General features: G+C 34.5%; 1 protein-coding gene across 4 annotated transcripts in view; it reads left to right on the forward strand.

Moving 5' to 3' along the window:
* Positions 1–17,162, forward strand: part of Brinp3 (BMP/retinoic acid inducible neural specific 3) — a 425,930-nt gene extending 408,768 nt beyond the window's left edge. For 2 of the 4 annotated variants that reach the window (XM_074047228.1, XM_074047227.1), the window contains exon 9: positions 12,356–17,161. In XM_074047228.1, the coding sequence (XP_073903329.1) occupies positions 12,356–13,472 (1,117 nt within the window). In that variant the 3' untranslated portion in view covers positions 13,473–17,161. Of the gene's footprint in view, positions 1–12,355 lie in introns of all 4 variants that reach the window. The other 2 variants (XM_074047229.1, XM_074047230.1) reach the window with 2 other exon arrangements.
* The last annotated feature ends 603 nt before the right edge of the window (positions 17,163–17,765 follow it).

Below are 17,765 nucleotides of genomic sequence, written 5' to 3' on the forward strand. Positions count from 1 at the left end.
CCTTCCACAAATGAGCTCATGTATTCTAGTGGTTCTCAAGGGGAGATTTGAGGGTTTTGTTTTTTGGGTTTTTTTTTTGTTTTTTACTATTCCTGGTTATGTGCTGGCTTGAATTTCTTGGGGCTTGACTGCCCTGCATCTTTCTGGGTTGCTGATAAATGCTGTGACTTTCTTTTTTTTTTTTTTCTTTTATTATTCATATGTGCATACAAGGCTTGGGTCATTTCTCCCCCCTGCTCCCACCCCCTCCCTTACCACCCACTCCACCCCCTCCTTCTCCCCCCCCACCCCCCAATACCCAGCAGATTCTATTTTGCCCTTATTTCTAATTTTGTTGTAGAGAGAGTATAAGCAATAATAGGAAGGAACAAGGGTTTTTGCTGGTTGAGATAAGGATAGCTATACAGGGCATTGACTCACATTGATTTCCTGTGCGTGTGTGTTACCTTCTAGGTTAATTCTTTTTGATCTCACCTTTTCTCGTAGTGGATGATTTATTGTCTTGATCAGGGTCAAGTGTTTACCCCAAGTTAGAGGCATATGTAAATAGGGATTTGTAAACATGCAGGAGAGCATTTTAGGCATAGGGAACATCCCTTTACAAGACCCTAAGCTGGGATCATAAAGACATATTTGTGTCTGAAGAAGTGAGGGTGAAGGAGAAAGTAATGATGAAAGGGAAGAAAATGATGTCAGAGAGATCAGAAGTCTAAGCAGAATGCTTCCTTCAGGGTCTAAGGACAGTGACTTGCTCTGAGTGAGGTGGGAGAACTATCAGTTCCTCCCCTTTTTCCTCTTCTTGCTTTTATTGTCTGGTAAATAAGAATGAGAGGTACTCAGCATACATTATGTTCTCTGCTTTAATTATCTGTGTTATTTAAAATTTTTACTACAACTGGATGAGAAGCAATGTAGAGAAACAACAAAGGGAAAAAAAAGTAATTTAGTTGAGTCCTCTTAATTTGACATATCTGGTAATCCTTGAAGTGAATGGATTGTCTACCACACGATTTTTGGACCTCAAGGAAACTGGAGATGTCATGTTGGTGGTAATGTGATTGTGCGAGGGGTTTGAAATAGGTCAGATGAGGTCATACCGGAAATTGTTTATAAAATGAAACCAGGCAAAGGAAAGAACACTTAAGACTTAAGATAGGCCAAAGGTAGAAGTCCAATTTTCTTAGGTCAGTCTGCAATCTATACCAGAATATTTGGAGATAGGGGATGCCATCACTAACAGTGCAAGCACTTCAGCCTTGCACAATTTTAGGAGGATCTGAGGTTCTATTTTTTTCCAACAATGAATGTGAGGCCTATTCAGATTTGACTACAATATGTAATATAGTCCAGTGTCATTCATGGACCTTCCTGCAACCCAAATATCCTTGATATATAGTTAGTTTCTAATATTCATTTGCAATTATGTAAATGAAGTAGAGAAATTTGGGAATGAAACAAATCCAAAACATTATTAAAGTAACATCTTATTATAAGAATACTGTTATACATTTGTATTACACATTTTAATACATGCAAGAATATCACAGAGCCATGACTATAGGCTTCCTTAAATTCAAATGTGAATCCATCCCTCACTCAACATTTCATCACTTCTCTTCCACCATCTTCCTTTCTCTGTCTTTCTCTCACACATACACATAAAGATATATGTTCTCTTTTCTACCTGAATACTGTTTAACATGACCAAGTCTGTTCAGAAGGCTATGAACCACTTATTCCCAGATTATTTATTGTTATCTGCATTCAGCATCCCAGCAAGACAGAAGTCAACCTTATAACAATTAAAACTCTCACTTAATAACTACATATTGTATTTAAAGGGTTGTTACAGTATTTAAAGCTATTTCTCAAGTTTCACTATCTCCCCTCAAAATTCTTAAGAAACCAAAGGCCAAGAAAACTATTGCATAAATCTACTATTCTAAAAATCTCATTCCTGTTTTCTCCCTGCAGCTTTTCATGCTTTTGGGAAACAGGAGTGGAGAGAGTAACTAGCAATAAAGCCAACTTGTGTTTTGTCTCAGGCAATTCCAATTATGATATTTAATTTTTTCCATCTAATATTCATATTTTAATCTAATTGCTAAAATTCCATGGTTCTAAGAAACTATTTTGTGGTTGAGCAATAAATCATACTTATCCAAATATAATAATTCATCTCCTTCTTATCCTTTAAATAAATATTAACATGCAAAGCTCAGGTTTTGTTTCCTGCTTTTTGAAATGTCAGCTTATTATATGCTACATATTTGGTTCTGTTTCTCAGTTTTGCATTCAGTTTCATTGTTGTTTTGGTTTGTTTGTCATTTTAAATTTTGTGTTTGGTTTCATGTGTGTGTCAATATTAGCCTGCATATCTGGTAGGATGCCTAATAGGGTATATCCTTCGACTACACTTTTTGTTTTCTTTTCTTATTTATGAGTATATTACTTGTAATTTTCATTTACTGCTTCAGTTATAATTTACATTGCATAGAAAGTTTAAAATCAGATATTTAGAGGCATTGTTTAGAGTTTGAAAATCTATGCATAGCAAAATGAAAAGGTTCTTGATATTGACAGGTTAATGCACTCACATACATGGCCACAATCAAGATGTGGATTATTTTCTTTAACCCATGTTCTCTTTTGTCTACTTACAATATCCAGCCCCATAAGCAACATTTTTGCCACCACAGGTTTTAGTTTTGCTTCTTCTTAAGCTTCATATAAATGGTATTGTACTTTGTATACTCATTTGTATCATAATCGCTTCACCCAGCATGTTTTTGATATGCACCTGTATTGTCATTTGTATCAGTAATTCATTCTTTTGAACTGCTGAACATATCTCTGAAAAGTAAAATAAAATGACTTCTTTATAAGTTCTATTTACATTAAAATCATACATGCCATTGTTTATATTTTCAAATTTGAATCCCTAATACACAGATTTTAAAAGACACTATAAATTTTTAAAAGATTATAATGAAGGGTATTGATGATCATAAACTCTATAACTGATTTAGGTACCTCGTGAAAATAAAGTGATGAAGTAAACACATATACCTTTTTAGTCGCTGCAGGTTCAATGTGATGAGCATTCGAAGTGATTTGATATTACTGGCCGAGAGTAATGAATATTATGGTGGACAGAAATCAGCATGGTATACAAGCACATAGGAGATGCTTGATAGACTCATTTTGCAAAATAATTGTATTTATGTCAGTATTCCTCAATTGCACTGGCCTTTGAGCACTGATGTATTTTTTAAAGTCTCATCTTAATATGTAAAGTGATTTAGTGGAAAATATTTCAGTGTGTAATATTTGGAAGCAAATCAAAGGTGACTCCAAATTGGAAAATATTTTTGGCAATATTTTCTCTATATATATTGTAATGTAATTTTGTTTATCTTTATGTACCCCCAATTTCTCACTCTGAATGTTGACCAATTTCATATCTTGTGTCATAAGTAGAAGGATATATGTATTGATTTTTCTTGAACCATATTGTCAAATGCAGCATCAATGTGGACACAAAGTTTTGGCAGCCAGAAAATAAGAAGATTTTTATGTGAACACAAGTGATCAAATCAATGAACAAATTATCTAGATTACTGGTGTTCATTATGATGAGAAGGTATGGTTTTTGAGAAATAGAGACCAGGGGTGCACTTTCTGGCCATGCACTTATTAACTTTTGGTATTATAGTCATTTAAATGTTTTACAGCTCACATCCTTATCTATAAATAGAGATATTAAGTATCCTTATATCACTGAGAAGTTAGAGCTATGCACATGTGAAAATTTCAATGACTTTTACCCTCAAGAAATATTACCTTTAAAACATAACCTATACCTCCAACTGTTTCACTCACTCATTCAGTGTCCTTTTGCAAGCCAGTATTACTAGGAGCATTGAATTCTTTGTAATTTAAAAATCTGTGTGACTGTTTATCTCTTTGTGTTTGTGTGAGAGAGGGAGAGAGAGTGCGCGAGTGTGTGTGTCTGCATCTTCTGTCTGTCTATCTGTCTTAAACTTCCTTGGGAGACTTGCAGACAAAGGTACTTTGGAAGTAACATTTCCTTTCTCAATATGTAAAATTATCTCCAGGAGTTAAACTGCTGTGTGTCAATAGTGTCAGCATGACCCCTGGGGAACAATGTCAAGTCTGAGATGGCCAGAGCAGAAAAGGGAGAGTGACAGAGTATTATTTGGTTTTATCTGCCTATGACTGAGCTAATAATCAGCTTATGATTGTTTAAATGGTTGTGGGTGTTTAATCCCCCAAATTTATATTTAGTTTAAAGTCTTGGGGTCTCAGAAGAACAAATCTATAAAAGCTAAAATGAAATGTTCTTCCCAAAAGCATAATCCTTAACTTCAAAAAGATAGTGAAATCATATTATTTAGGTTTAAAATTTGGATCCACATTGCACAGGTTTTGAAAGCAATAAAGATTTGGAAGGTTTGAATAATGGTCCTTTGAAATAAGATTTCTTATGCTCAGAAGGGATTTAACCAAGAAAGGAGGTAATTGTTTCTGTATCAACATATTTTCTAATACCTCAGTGCAAACAGCATCTAGAATACATCTTGAATGTAAGGAATATGGTTTTTGCAGACTTCTGAGGGTTTCAAAGGTATCACATGGAGATCGTGCATGTACTTTTAAATACAGACTCAATGATGTTGTGAAAATGGTGTCTGTTTTGATAAAGAAGAAGTGGAGGGACATGGTATAATATGCACGAATGCATGAATTGTAGATAACAGGAAATGCTTCTTCTTGTGGGAAAAATCAGTTATAATAAAGAAACTGACTATAATGTCTTTTAAAAATTACAGTAGTAATAACTGTGATTATAATAAAAATAAGAATTTACATTTTTTTCTCTTTATTTTATGCACAAGCACTGTTTTAAGTGCTCTACTGAAATTATGGTTTGGTTATTAAAACAAACTCATAAAGTATTTTATTTTCATCAGGTAAATGAAACAAGATGGACTGTTGATGGTTTGGCTCACAAGAAAAGAGTCAACACACTGCATTTTGCTCAAAAAATCTAAACATTATATCACAAATATTCATTTTTGATTTTGTTCCTCTCTAACGATAAATGGATATTTTCCCTAAGATTGTTAATTAAGTGCTTTTCCTTGCAATTCCATGGAACAACACTTTCAAGTCACATTTCCAAAAATAGTTTTTATATTTACTTCTCTGAGTTTGCCTTTATTGTAATGTTTCATAGATATGTCACTCAGTCATTAGAACTTATGGAACTCAGTAATTTACATTTTAAAATGCGATTAAGCTTCATAAACTTCTTTGAAGAATTAAAAAGAAATTAATACAAAATGACTGGCTAGTAACATGAAGCATATACTATATTACTGGTACATAAAATAATTTATTTATTAAGCTAGGCTTTCGTGTTTGGTTTATGGTTCTTATGTATCTATCTGCTTAAAGTTTCTATTGCAGAGTTTGCAAAATTAAGTGTGTGTAGTGGTCAGAGTTCCCAATGCATGTTAGCTGAATGTCATTGAAAGTTGTGCCCTTTTCACAGAAATTATAACTTTTCCCTATCTTCTATTGGACATGTCCTTATTTGATGATGGTTAGCTGATATTGAAGGATCCCTTAATAACTGCTTTCTGGTTATTAATTTATACCAATAGGAAGTCTGTAGTCTTTGTTTATACGTAACAGTTTTCTGGCACCACATATTTTAGCAAGGTATTCCCATTCCTACTTCTAGGATGTCTAGAGAGACACCCAGGAATCTGCTTCACCAGTCACAACATCATTAAAATTAGGAGTTTTTCAATACAGGGGCTTGACTTCAGGGCCTACACCTTGAGCCCCTCCACCAGCCCTTTTTGGTGTTGGGTTTTTTCAAGATAGGGTCTCACAAACTATTTGCCTAGGCTGGCTTTGAAGCACTGTCCTCCTGATCTCTGCTTCCTGAGTAGCTAGGATTAAAGGTGTGAGCCACCTGTGCCTGGCTAGACTATATTTTGGGGGTTGGAAGTGTAGCTTAGTGTTCAAACATTTGCCTAACAGACATGAAACTATGGGTTTGATCGCCAGCAACACACACACACACACACACACACACACACACACAAATACACACAAATAAATAATATATTTGTTCATATTTTAATAACAGAAAAAATTCTAAGACAAGTATTTTATTCATGATATTATATTAGGAACAGTCACCAAGTATGAAATGCTTTGACAGGTGGGATTTATATGTGGTATCATTGGGATGTGGTTTGGATATGCCTCAAGGATCCATGTTTTGGAAGCATGAACAACAGGGAATTGGGAAGTGGTATGAACCTTCATGGACCTCCCCATCCCTCTTGCTCCCGCCATTAGGTGGGGTCTCATAGGAGGCCGTAGGTTATTGGGGATGAACTTTTAGGAGGGATTAAGTTATCTTCTCATGGACCTTACCTAGTTCTCACACAAGTTGTTATAAAAGGAACAAGTCTGACCACACCCAGCTCTTTTTGATTCCCTGTTTGAGATAAGATTCTTTTGCCATGGGGCCCTCTCCATATGCCTATGGTATAAAATTCAAACCTTCAGCCTCTAAAACTCTGAGCTAAATAAAAGTCTTTCTTTTTTAAGCTTAACCTGTGTTGGATATCTTGTTAAAGTAACAAAATAAACTGTCAAAAATATGGTACATTTTTCATCCCGGTAATAGATCAACAAGTGAAATCACAGATAAAAACATAGAGGCCTTCCAAAAATCATATGTTCTCCCTCATATGAGGACTTTAGATCTAGGACAAATATAGCAATGTGGTTGAACTTGGGTCACATGCTAAGGGGAGAGCACATATGGGAGGAATGGAGATAAGTAGGAAACCCAAAACATAGTAGTATTTGATGTCTCCACTGCAGAGGAACTAATACAGAAACCTTAAAGCAACAGAGGTCAATATGAGAAGGGGATCAGGAACTAGTGAACGGGTCAGTTAGAGATGAATGAACTTGGGATGTAACACATTTGTACATGGAAACAATGCTAGGAATCTCTCTGTATAGCTATTCTTATCTCAACTAGCAAAAACACTTTGTCTTTCTTATTGTTGCTTATACTTTCTCTTCAATAAAATTAGAAACAAGGGCAGAACAGGTTCTGCTTGGAAGTGAGGGGTGTTGGGGGTAGAGGGAGGGAGAAATGGCCCCAAAAATGTATGCACATATGAATAAATGAATTTAAAAAAATAGAGGCTCAGAAAACTATGTAAATTTTCCACCATCATGCAGAATTAAACTTGGAAACATTGCTTGTTTGAATTTCAAAAATTGTGCTGCAAGTTAAGAGGTAAAGTACATTTCCTAGACCACAGAGTACAATCTGGCTTGGAAACCAGGCATGCAGACTCCCTAGTCAAGTGCTCTTTTGACACTCACAAAATATGTATCCATGGAGAACAGCAACTCTTAAATACATGGAGAATGTCACAAGCAACATAGAGTCTTCCCAAATCAGAATGCCACATAATTTTTCAATGATTTAAATGCTGCTGGAGTTTTTCAAAATTTTTTTTAGCAAATGATTTTTTTTCAAAACAAATTTTAAATTAACTCTGGAAGATACTTTTCTCTTTTTATACTATTCTTTCAAAGCTTTTCTGAAAAAGTAGTTACAAAATGAAAATTCTCTTCCTAATAGGTAGGCAGTTTCTTTATCCTTGCCTTGGTCCATAACACTGCATTTCTCACAATTGTTTTGAAGTCTGTCTTCTCCTAGTTTCCTTCTGTTCTTCCATAATCCATATTTCCTGTTCCACAATGTTTTCTTCTTCCTTTTTCTTAGTGCCTTTCTCCTTCTTCTCTTCCTTCCTTCATTATTCCTTTATTCTGTGAGTTGCTGTTAAATAAAAGTCAGGAACAATGCCACATGTTTGATAAATTGACATTAAGATCTGCTTGTCTTCCACCTAGTTTGTAGTTCACTTTTCAATATCACACTTTCAGTTCTTAGTCCCAGCAGATCTTAAATAGTTGATCTAAGTCAAAGTGATACATTATACATATACATATATATATATATATATATATATACACTTATATAGGTGTATGTAAGTATATATACACATAAAATACATGTATAAATAAAATATACAATTATTTATTGTGTTTTACTACATGATATGAAAGGAAACAGTGAAAATAAACCTAATACAACCTAACTTGGGATTTTCAAGATATTTCTCTTCAAAAACTATTTGTCATGTTACAAAATACAGAAATACCAACTAAATTTTACTTTGTCGAGGAAAAGAACTCACTAGTGAAATTCTGCTTAAGTGAAACATCCAGTATGCAATCCTGAAACTTGCTTAGTCTCTATTTTTGACTACTGCTTACACCAAGATTTTACTAAAAGTGAGGAAAAGACAGATTATTGAATTTCTTTTCCTTTGAGAAATGTATTCCCACCTTGAGAAGTACAGTATAATAGGCAAAGTTGGTAGTAAGAGGAAGAACAAGAAGTAGCAAGTAGGAAAATCTGCTTGCTAGCTTTTCTGTACCAGAGTACCAGAGCTTCTGGTGTGTTCTGAGCTATGAGTGTTCAGACATGACAAAGTGAAATCCAAGAGTTCAAAACACAGTCCCTCAGTAATGCATTTGCAGGAACATGGAAAAGACTGGAAAGGACTAAAAGTCAGAAAAGCCTTTTTTCTTAAAAGTGTAGAAATGAAAAAGCCATTGCTTTTTCTACTGAGTCCTAGTTTTGTAAGCTCCATCTTTAGCCTTAGGTCTATTTGTTTCATTTTTTGTTTTGTCCTTATGATTTCAAAACACAACTAGAGCTTATAGTGAGAATGAGTTGACTCAGAGAATTTATGCTTTGGTTTCAGAAAAGAAAATATAATTCTTGAACCAGATGGAATATATATTTTATATACTTTATATTAGAAAGATTTAAATCAAACAAGAAGCATAAAAGGAAATGAGAGAGGAAGGAAAGGGAAAGAGGAAAAAAGAAGGAAGGAAGGAAGAAAAGAAGAAAAGAAAGAAAGAAGGAGAGAAAGAAAGAAAGAATTTAATATGTAAGCCAATAATTGCAGATAGCTTCACATCTTTATTTGACATTCTTTGGGCATTGGGAATGTCCTGGGAGAGCTTTTCAGAAAACTTAATTTAGAATAATTTAAATGAATTATTTAGCTTAATGAATTATTTTAGCTCACTTGTGCTATAAAGCAGATATTGGTTAATTTATGATGAACACAAATGCATGCACTCATACTTCTGAGGGTGTGAAGACCAAGATTCAGGCATTAGCGATTGGTCAGCACCTTCCTGCTGTGTTACTGTGTCAGCTCCTGGCAGATCAAAGAGGTGAGAGAGACCAACAGGGGCCACACCTGCCCTATTATAAGGAATCTACTTCCACAAAAATGGAAGTAATTTATTCATGAAGGTGCTGATCCTATAACCCACATTTTTCCCAATTAGGGTCCCCCTCAACATTGCTCCATTGGGAACCATGTTTCTGACCTAAGAACTTGGAAGGAAATTGAAATCCTACTGTGAATCTAGTCACTAGTTTTCAGTGTGGACTATAATTAAAAGAAAATGTTTTATGGTTTGGTTTGGATTACTTTTTTCCCCCTTTCTCTGGATTTATAGGACATAATTTCTTTTAGAGAAGATGGACAAAATAGAACTTTGAATGCATTTGATTGTGTAAATGAAAAAGTACATTTTTATCTCTACTACGTGCAACACGGGAAATAGGACTTGGCAACTGTACTCAATGTTCAGGTTAAAGTTCAAATTTCACTTAAAAATACACACATTGAGAATAATCCCATATACTTTATTCAATAATCGATAAATATTAGGAGTTTATGATTTGCTGGCATTCTGAGCACTTGAAATGCAGTTATGAACAAAACATATAGAACTCTGGCAAACTGTGTGTCATACTTAATGAGAGTACAGAGATTAAGTAAGTAAATACACACTAATATAATGTGTTATGCAGAAAAAGATGCTATGAAGGAAAATAAGTAGATGATATAAGAATAAAGGACGTATTTAATTTATCTAGGAACAAGTTTACCTTGAACAATGTGTTAACCACTCAAGTGGAGGATGGAACGAGACCAAAAACTGATATGTAACACAAATACATGTTGTGTTTTGAATATCTTTGTTTTATTTATTTAAAGAGATTTCCCAGTGTAAATCCAAAAACAATACCTGTCAAAACTATTCCAGGAATAGGGGGAAGGGGATAAAGGAGAATGGCAGAGGTGGTGAATTCACGTATAATGTATTTCTGTGTAAATGCCACAATGCACTCCCACCTGGCACAACAATAAGGAAAAAAATAAATTAAAAAAGAGAAAAAATAGATTTACCAGTATTCTATACTAATATAAAATTCACTAAATATAACATCAGAAAGGTATAAGAATATCAAAATAAATTTATTTTTCGAGTAGCAAAATGGACACTGCACAAAGCTTTACACATGTGCATTCAGCTTGAGCCTAATTTACTTCTCAGAAAAATTCCACATGGACGACGTCCTACTTTCACTAGAGAACTGTAAAGTACAGAGTCCATGCACCCTTTCCCATGACCATTCGGCCAGGATGAAAAATGAACATGGGACAACAAGGAATTATCTGATGATAAGACCACCACTTCCCTCACTATTACAATGAGATTCTCAACAAAGCAGAGTTTTGAATAATATAGTAAAATAGGAAAAGGAAGAATTTCAACTGGTGTTAGATTAGCCTCATTAAAAAAAAGTTAATGATTAGTGAAAATACTGTGTACACCTGTATGTAAATGGAAGAATGGAACTGTTGAAACTATTCCCAGAATGGGGGAGGGGGAGATTAAGTAAATGATGGGGTGAATTCAAGTGGGATATATTTAATATAAGAATACTTGTAAATGCTACAATGTACCCCTACCAACACAACAATAAAAAAATATGTAACCAAACACATTAAACTAACACATTTAACCCTTATGAAAAAAAGTATTGATTTTTTTTTTTTTTTGCAACACTCGACTTTAAACTCAGGGCTTCACATTTGCTAGGCAGGCACTCTACAGTCCAATCTTGTTTTTTTTTTTTTTATATTCCATTATTCATATGTGCAAACATTGTTTGGGCCATTTCTCCCCCTAGCCAACCCCCCTCGCTTTCAGGCCAAATCTGTTCTGCCCTTATCTCTAATTTTGTTGAAGAGAAAGTATAAGCAATAATAAGAAACACAAAGCGTTTTTGCTAGTTGAGATAAGGGTAGCTATATAGAAACTCCTAGCACTGCTTTCACGTACAAATGTGTTACAACCCAAGTTCATTCATCTCTAACCGACCTTTTAACTAGTTCTTTATCCCCTTCTCATATTGAACTCTGTCACTTTAAGGTTTCTGTATTGCGGACATCAAATACTATCACAGGGACATCAAATACTATCATGCAGTGGGGACATCAAATACTATCATTTTTTGGGTTTCTTACATATCCCCAATCTTGATGTTTTAATGAAATATTTTCAACTACTTTCTTGAGCACCCTGTTCCAGAATTAAGCATATTTATTGATAATATTTTCCCTCTAGGTGGGTACTTATTCTTTCAATGTTGGTAAAAAAACAAACAAACAACAACAACAAAAAGCTTCTAAGCACATTGATTAAAAATATATACTTGTTTTTTCTTTCATTTTTCTTTTTACTTTATGTTCAGACTTTCTGTAACACTAGTGCTCTATGTAATTAAAAATAATGAATGATCAATCACTATTCGTATGCTTTAATTTTACTCTATTTTATGGTAAAACTACTGTTAGTTATCATTTCAAAACAATAAGTAGATTGTTTTGGGGCTGGAGGTATGCCTCAAGCTGTAGAGTGCCTGTCTAGCAAGCACAAGACTTTGATTTCAAACCCCAATACCACCAAGAAAACCCAAAGCAAAACAAACAATAACAAAACAAAAACAATAGCTGAAGCAATTATATTTATAATCTGCTTCTAAGCACGCTAATGACGTGGCATGTAATTTCTTGAAAGTATCACATGCTTACAAAGATCATGTTCCAGCTTGATTCAAACTCTCCATCTATTTTTCTGTCTTGTGCAGTGATAAAAGGAATATATATGCGTATATATATGTATTTAAAATGGATCTTTTATTTCATGTAGTCATTGGCCGGGATATGACTGAAAAAAATTACAGGAAAGCTTTCTGAGGTATATTTAATCTCAGCTCATATTTGGGAGCACACACCAAGTCTCTGTATTTATTTAGATTCGCTTTGTTTTGTATTTCTAGAACCTCAACCTATTGGCTCACGCGCATCCAGTCTTTTCTCTACTGCAATGAAAATGGCCTCCTGGGCAGCTTCTCGGAAGAGACACACTCGTGCACCTGTCCCAGTGACCAGGTGGTCTGCACCTCCTTCCTGCCCTGCACAGTGGGCGACGCCTCCGCCTGCCTCACCTGCGCACCTGACAACCGCACGCGGTGCGGCGCCTGCAACACAGGCTACATGCTGAGCCAGGGCCTCTGCAAGCCCGAAGTCGCCGAGTCCACTGACCATTACATTGGCTTTGAGACTGACCTGCAGGACGTCGAGATGAAATACCTGTTGCAGAAAACGGACCGGCGCATAGAGGTCCATGCCATCTTTATCAGCAATGACATGCGCCTCAACAGCTGGTTCGATCCCTCCTGGCGCAAGCGGATGCTGCTCACCTTAAAGAGCAACAAGTACAAGTCGAGCCTGGTGCACATGATCTTGGGGCTCTCCTTACAGATATGCCTAACTAAAAACAGCACCTTGGAGCCAGTGTTGGCTGTCTATGTCAATCCCTTCGGAGGCAGCCACTCTGAGAGCTGGTTCATGCCTGTGAACGAAAACAGCTTTCCAGACTGGGAGCGGACTAAGTTGGACCTCCCTCTGCAGTGCTACAACTGGACGCTCACTCTGGGGAACAAGTGGAAGACGTTCTTTGAGACAGTGCACATCTACTTGAGGAGTCGCATTAAATCCAACGGCCCCAATGGCAATGAGAGCATTTACTATGAACCTCTGGAGTTTATTGACCCTTCCCGGAACCTGGGCTACATGAAAATCAACAACATTCAAGTGTTTGGCTATAGCATGCATTTTGATCCTGAAGCAATTCGGGACCTGATTTTGCAGCTGGACTACCCCTATACTCAGGGATCCCAGGACTCAGCACTTTTGCAGTTACTAGAGATAAGAGACCGTGTAAATAAACTCTCCCCACCTGGTCAGCGTCTTCTAGATCTTTTCTCTTGCTTGCTTCGTCATAGACTCAAGCTGTCTACTAGCGAGGTGGTGAGGATCCAATCCGCCCTGCAGGCGTTTAATGCCAAATTGCCAAACACAGTGGATTATGACACGACCAAATTATGTAGTTAACCATAAAAGTCAAGCACAACCCAAAATCTTGGAGGAGTTTTTACAGTGCTTTTGTGGAACAGTTTATGTTTGGAAGAGTAAATTTAAATTGTCTTTTCAATATCTGTCTTATATCCGTCAATAACATTGGATGGCAATTTACACACGTGAACTTGCTGACAATGAATATATTACACTAAAGTTTTGGTTTATGAATGAAATAAATACTGACACCAGTCTAGAAGACGTTCTACTTTTTACAATAAATTTCATTTGTAATTTTATATGTTCCGTGGCAATGCTTTTGTGCATTACATCCTCTAGAGGGAACATAAAAAGATACCAATAAAATTTTGTAGCTGAACAGTTATTAAAAAGAAATGCTGTGGGATTCCTTTTTACCATGAAATAAGTTCTATTTCGATATAGTTTGTTAGAACTTGGGGAAAATTCACCAAGATATTTTAATGGAAACATTCGAAGGTCCCTTTTAGGAAAAACCCAACTAGGTACAATGCTTAGAACTCAGATCCTTTTTTGTGGTTAATGGCATAATGTGGTGGTGTTTGGTGCTGGCATTTAGAAACTAATCCTGAGAATACAACCATTATTAAAATAGTCAGATAAATTAATTCCAAGTAAATATCAGCACGTTCAGACAACATACAGAAATATCTATGATTATAAGGCATAACATGGAGAAAGTAAACCCTTAATTTCTGTGGCAACTCACTTTGTCATTCTCTTTCTACATTCTAATAACCAATAATCAGCAAACTCTGTACAATCATTTTCATTTCAATTCCTGAAAAGCTAGTTTTTCCAGCATTTTACTAATGTCAGTGAAATAACACTTCTAGGATTCACAAATTATAACGTAATGGTTTAAAATGAATGCTCAGACAACTAGTTCAAACGTAAATAGACATTTCTTTTTCTCTCAGAGCAGCTACTGTTATGAAAAGACACTTTGAAGTGAAAACATTCTGAATATAAAACTAATTTTAATTCAAGTTTTTGGCTTGAAAGTTATGCTGAGTTCCCATATTATCTGATATAATACTAGTTATAAAACTAATTCTTTTTTCTATGAACAATACAAAAAGCTGTTTATGTTATTTATCACTCCTATCTCTTTTTGACATTTTATAAATGTTGTCTTATGATCTAACCAAATGTACTGTCCAGGCTAGCTTTCTGGTTGGTGTCATGAAGGAACTTCTCAGAGCAGAAAAAGGAATCCATAACACAGATGAAGAGAAAATATATCTGACAAAACCATCACACAGAGTTTTGGGTTCTCAGGCTGTTTGTTGTCAATTCCAAAAAAAGTTTTAAGAACAAATACACAAGAAGAACATCAGATATTTGTCCTATCTGCCATAAGCAAAGCATCGTTCCCATATTTAATATCTGGGTAGCTGAGTTTCTTTAGTTCCCTGATTTATTATTAGTTTTTACCCAGCTTCCTGCCATTGTAGGTAATTCAATAGAAATATGCACAAGTTAATAATCTCTGGTATGATAGAAGTAAATATCCCCTCCACTCACCACGGACAACAACACTAGCTTATGGATTATTATTCTAATTTCTAGGTAGAAGAATCAGAGGTTGAGAGTGCTTTGTCAAATTCTGTAAGACCACAAGGCAAAAGCTAAAAGACTAAAATTTCAACATAGATTTTTCCGGAATTAATTTTTTTAAATTGTACCACTGAACTTTAAATGAGTCACCATATTTCTGTATCTTATTCACTTACATTTAAAGGACTATGGTGAAAGAAAAATAACTTAAATTGAAATCTAAATCAGTTAACAATGTAAAACACATACACTCATAGTACACCTATAAAATTAAATAAAACCATCATTTATCCCTCACAGTCAGACATCCACAGAGTGACCAATCCTATCAAACAATATGCTTCAGAAGACATTAGCTGTAAAATCAGAATTTGCTCTAGGATCTTGTTTAGAGGATCTTGGAGGCTCCACTGGTCCCAGCTCCTGTGATCCAGAAACTATCTGAGCAAGCATGATTGCCAATGGACTCAAAAAAGTAATAATTTCTTTGAACTTACAAAAATTGTCAGCAACGCTACTTCTTTTATTGCACAACTTACTCTGCCTGCTACAGTATATGGGAAAGAAGATCCTACCACTACAGGTAAGAAAGTGTTTAAATAGGAATTTTTAAGTTTATCTTATGGTTTATACACTATGGAATAAAATTATCCTAGCTCAAACTCTCTTCATAGAACTTTGTCAATGAGTCTATTGTATCTCTCAATCTTGTTTTTCCAGGAAAGTCAAGGAGAAATATAAACACCTTTTTCTGAATGTTGTGTCTGAGATAACATAAATATAATACATGTAAGCACACCAAGCAACACTATAAAGTGATAATGCAGATTTAAATAATAAATAATCAATACACAAACATATATTTATGTTTCTATTTTTCACTGATTACAAGCTATCAAGCAATTTCCAATAAGAAGTAGAAAATAAAATAATGTAGAGTAGTGTAATATGTGTTTGCCAATGCATGGGAAAATGTAGACTATAAACATTTTCAGATTTCCAGAATTGGTCTATATGTAAAAATTTTTGCTCATTGCTTTACAAATTTGAGAATTTTTCTTTTTGTGATGGGACTGGAGTTTGAACTCAGGGCTTCAGGCTCACAAAGTAAGTTCTCTACCACCTGAAACATTCCTCCATCCCCAAATTTGAGAATCATTAATAAAAATGTCCTTACTATCAAAATTCTGCTTTCTTCTCCACCTGTATGATCAGATATATATTTCTATCTTCATGCCTTGCTAGTCTAACTGTTCAAGAAGTATAATTCAGTCACCATCATTTGCTAATAATTTCAACATTTGGTAAATGAATCTCAGTAAGTGGAAAATTTTTGCAAGTATTTCCATTTCGTTTACATGAAGGTGACATTAGCTGTTTTAATGACTTATGAATTAGAATATCCATGTCAAATCATTTGATATTTGGACATGGAAGTCAAGTGTGATAAATTAGTACAACTAAATGAAATTCAAACTAAAGCAAAAAGCTAATACTTGAAATGACCTCATGTACTGGCAATCAGATTAACTAATTAATGACCAATGTACTATTTTGTCCAATATGTTGCAGCTTCCATACAATAACTATAAGGCATAATGTTTGATTAATTTCATATCTGTGCAGTACTCGGCATGGGTAAGGTACTGCTCTTTGGCAAAGCAAACAAGGGAAAATTCCAGTGAGATTGTGGTCACATCACCAACTGCTGACTCTTCTCTCCCTCCAAGAAGCATGACTATAGGTATAAAACAATCCTGAATAGACTTTTAAAAATACAGAAGTGAACGGATAAGGAAAAATGAGGCTCCTAAAGTGAATTTTGTAGTTGTACCAGGGAACATAATACTCAAAATGCCAACAATAACACCTCTAAACGCATTTGCTATGGAAAACTGCTATCGACTTTACCATTTTACACAGAAATATTTAGAAAGGTATATCCTACATCCTTAATTTTGAAATAGAAACTTATTTGCTATTTAATGCTAACTTGGGCAGATTTTTTCAAATTATTGTAATGAAAAAGTAAGTAAAAACTACTCTATAGAGTGAATGTACAATGTATTTATGCAAATTGGTATTTTGGCAATATAGAATAATTAGCATGAAAACTAATATAAAATAATATTAAATAATTATAAATAATTATTTATTAAATAAATAATATTAAAATAATATTAATATATGTATATGTGTATTTTTATATACATACATGTATGCATACCACAAGTATGAGTTTTTACTGAAACCAAAAATGCTCACAATTTTAATAGCAACAAATAACACAAAAGAACCAAAAAATAAGAAAAAAGATAACCAATATTAAACTTTCCTTTCTATTACCTTTGGATATTTCTACCACTATGAAGCCTTAATAAAAAAGAAGAAGCCATAAAGGATAATGAGATTAATTAGATCAATGTAAAAAAACTTAATAAAGTACTTATTTTAAAAATGCAAAACTAAATCGGCAGGATTGGAAATACAAAATTATGTCATTAGAAGATCAGCATACCAATTCTATCCCAAATAATTTTCAAGTTTTCTTCAAAATGAGCAAGATCTTGAAGGAAATTTTTAAAAGTATACAGTAATTGTATGTATTTGGAAAAACAAATATATGGTTGTGAACAACCCAATTTTAAATGAGGATAATGTTGATGGAAGCTCCATCAACAAATATTAAAATGCATAAGTAGGGGAAATAATATTCCTGAAATACAGAGG

Source organism: Castor canadensis, chromosome 11, assembly GCF_047511655.1.
Source record: "Castor canadensis chromosome 11, mCasCan1.hap1v2, whole genome shotgun sequence".
Taxonomy (NCBI): domain Eukaryota; kingdom Metazoa; phylum Chordata; class Mammalia; order Rodentia; family Castoridae; genus Castor; species Castor canadensis.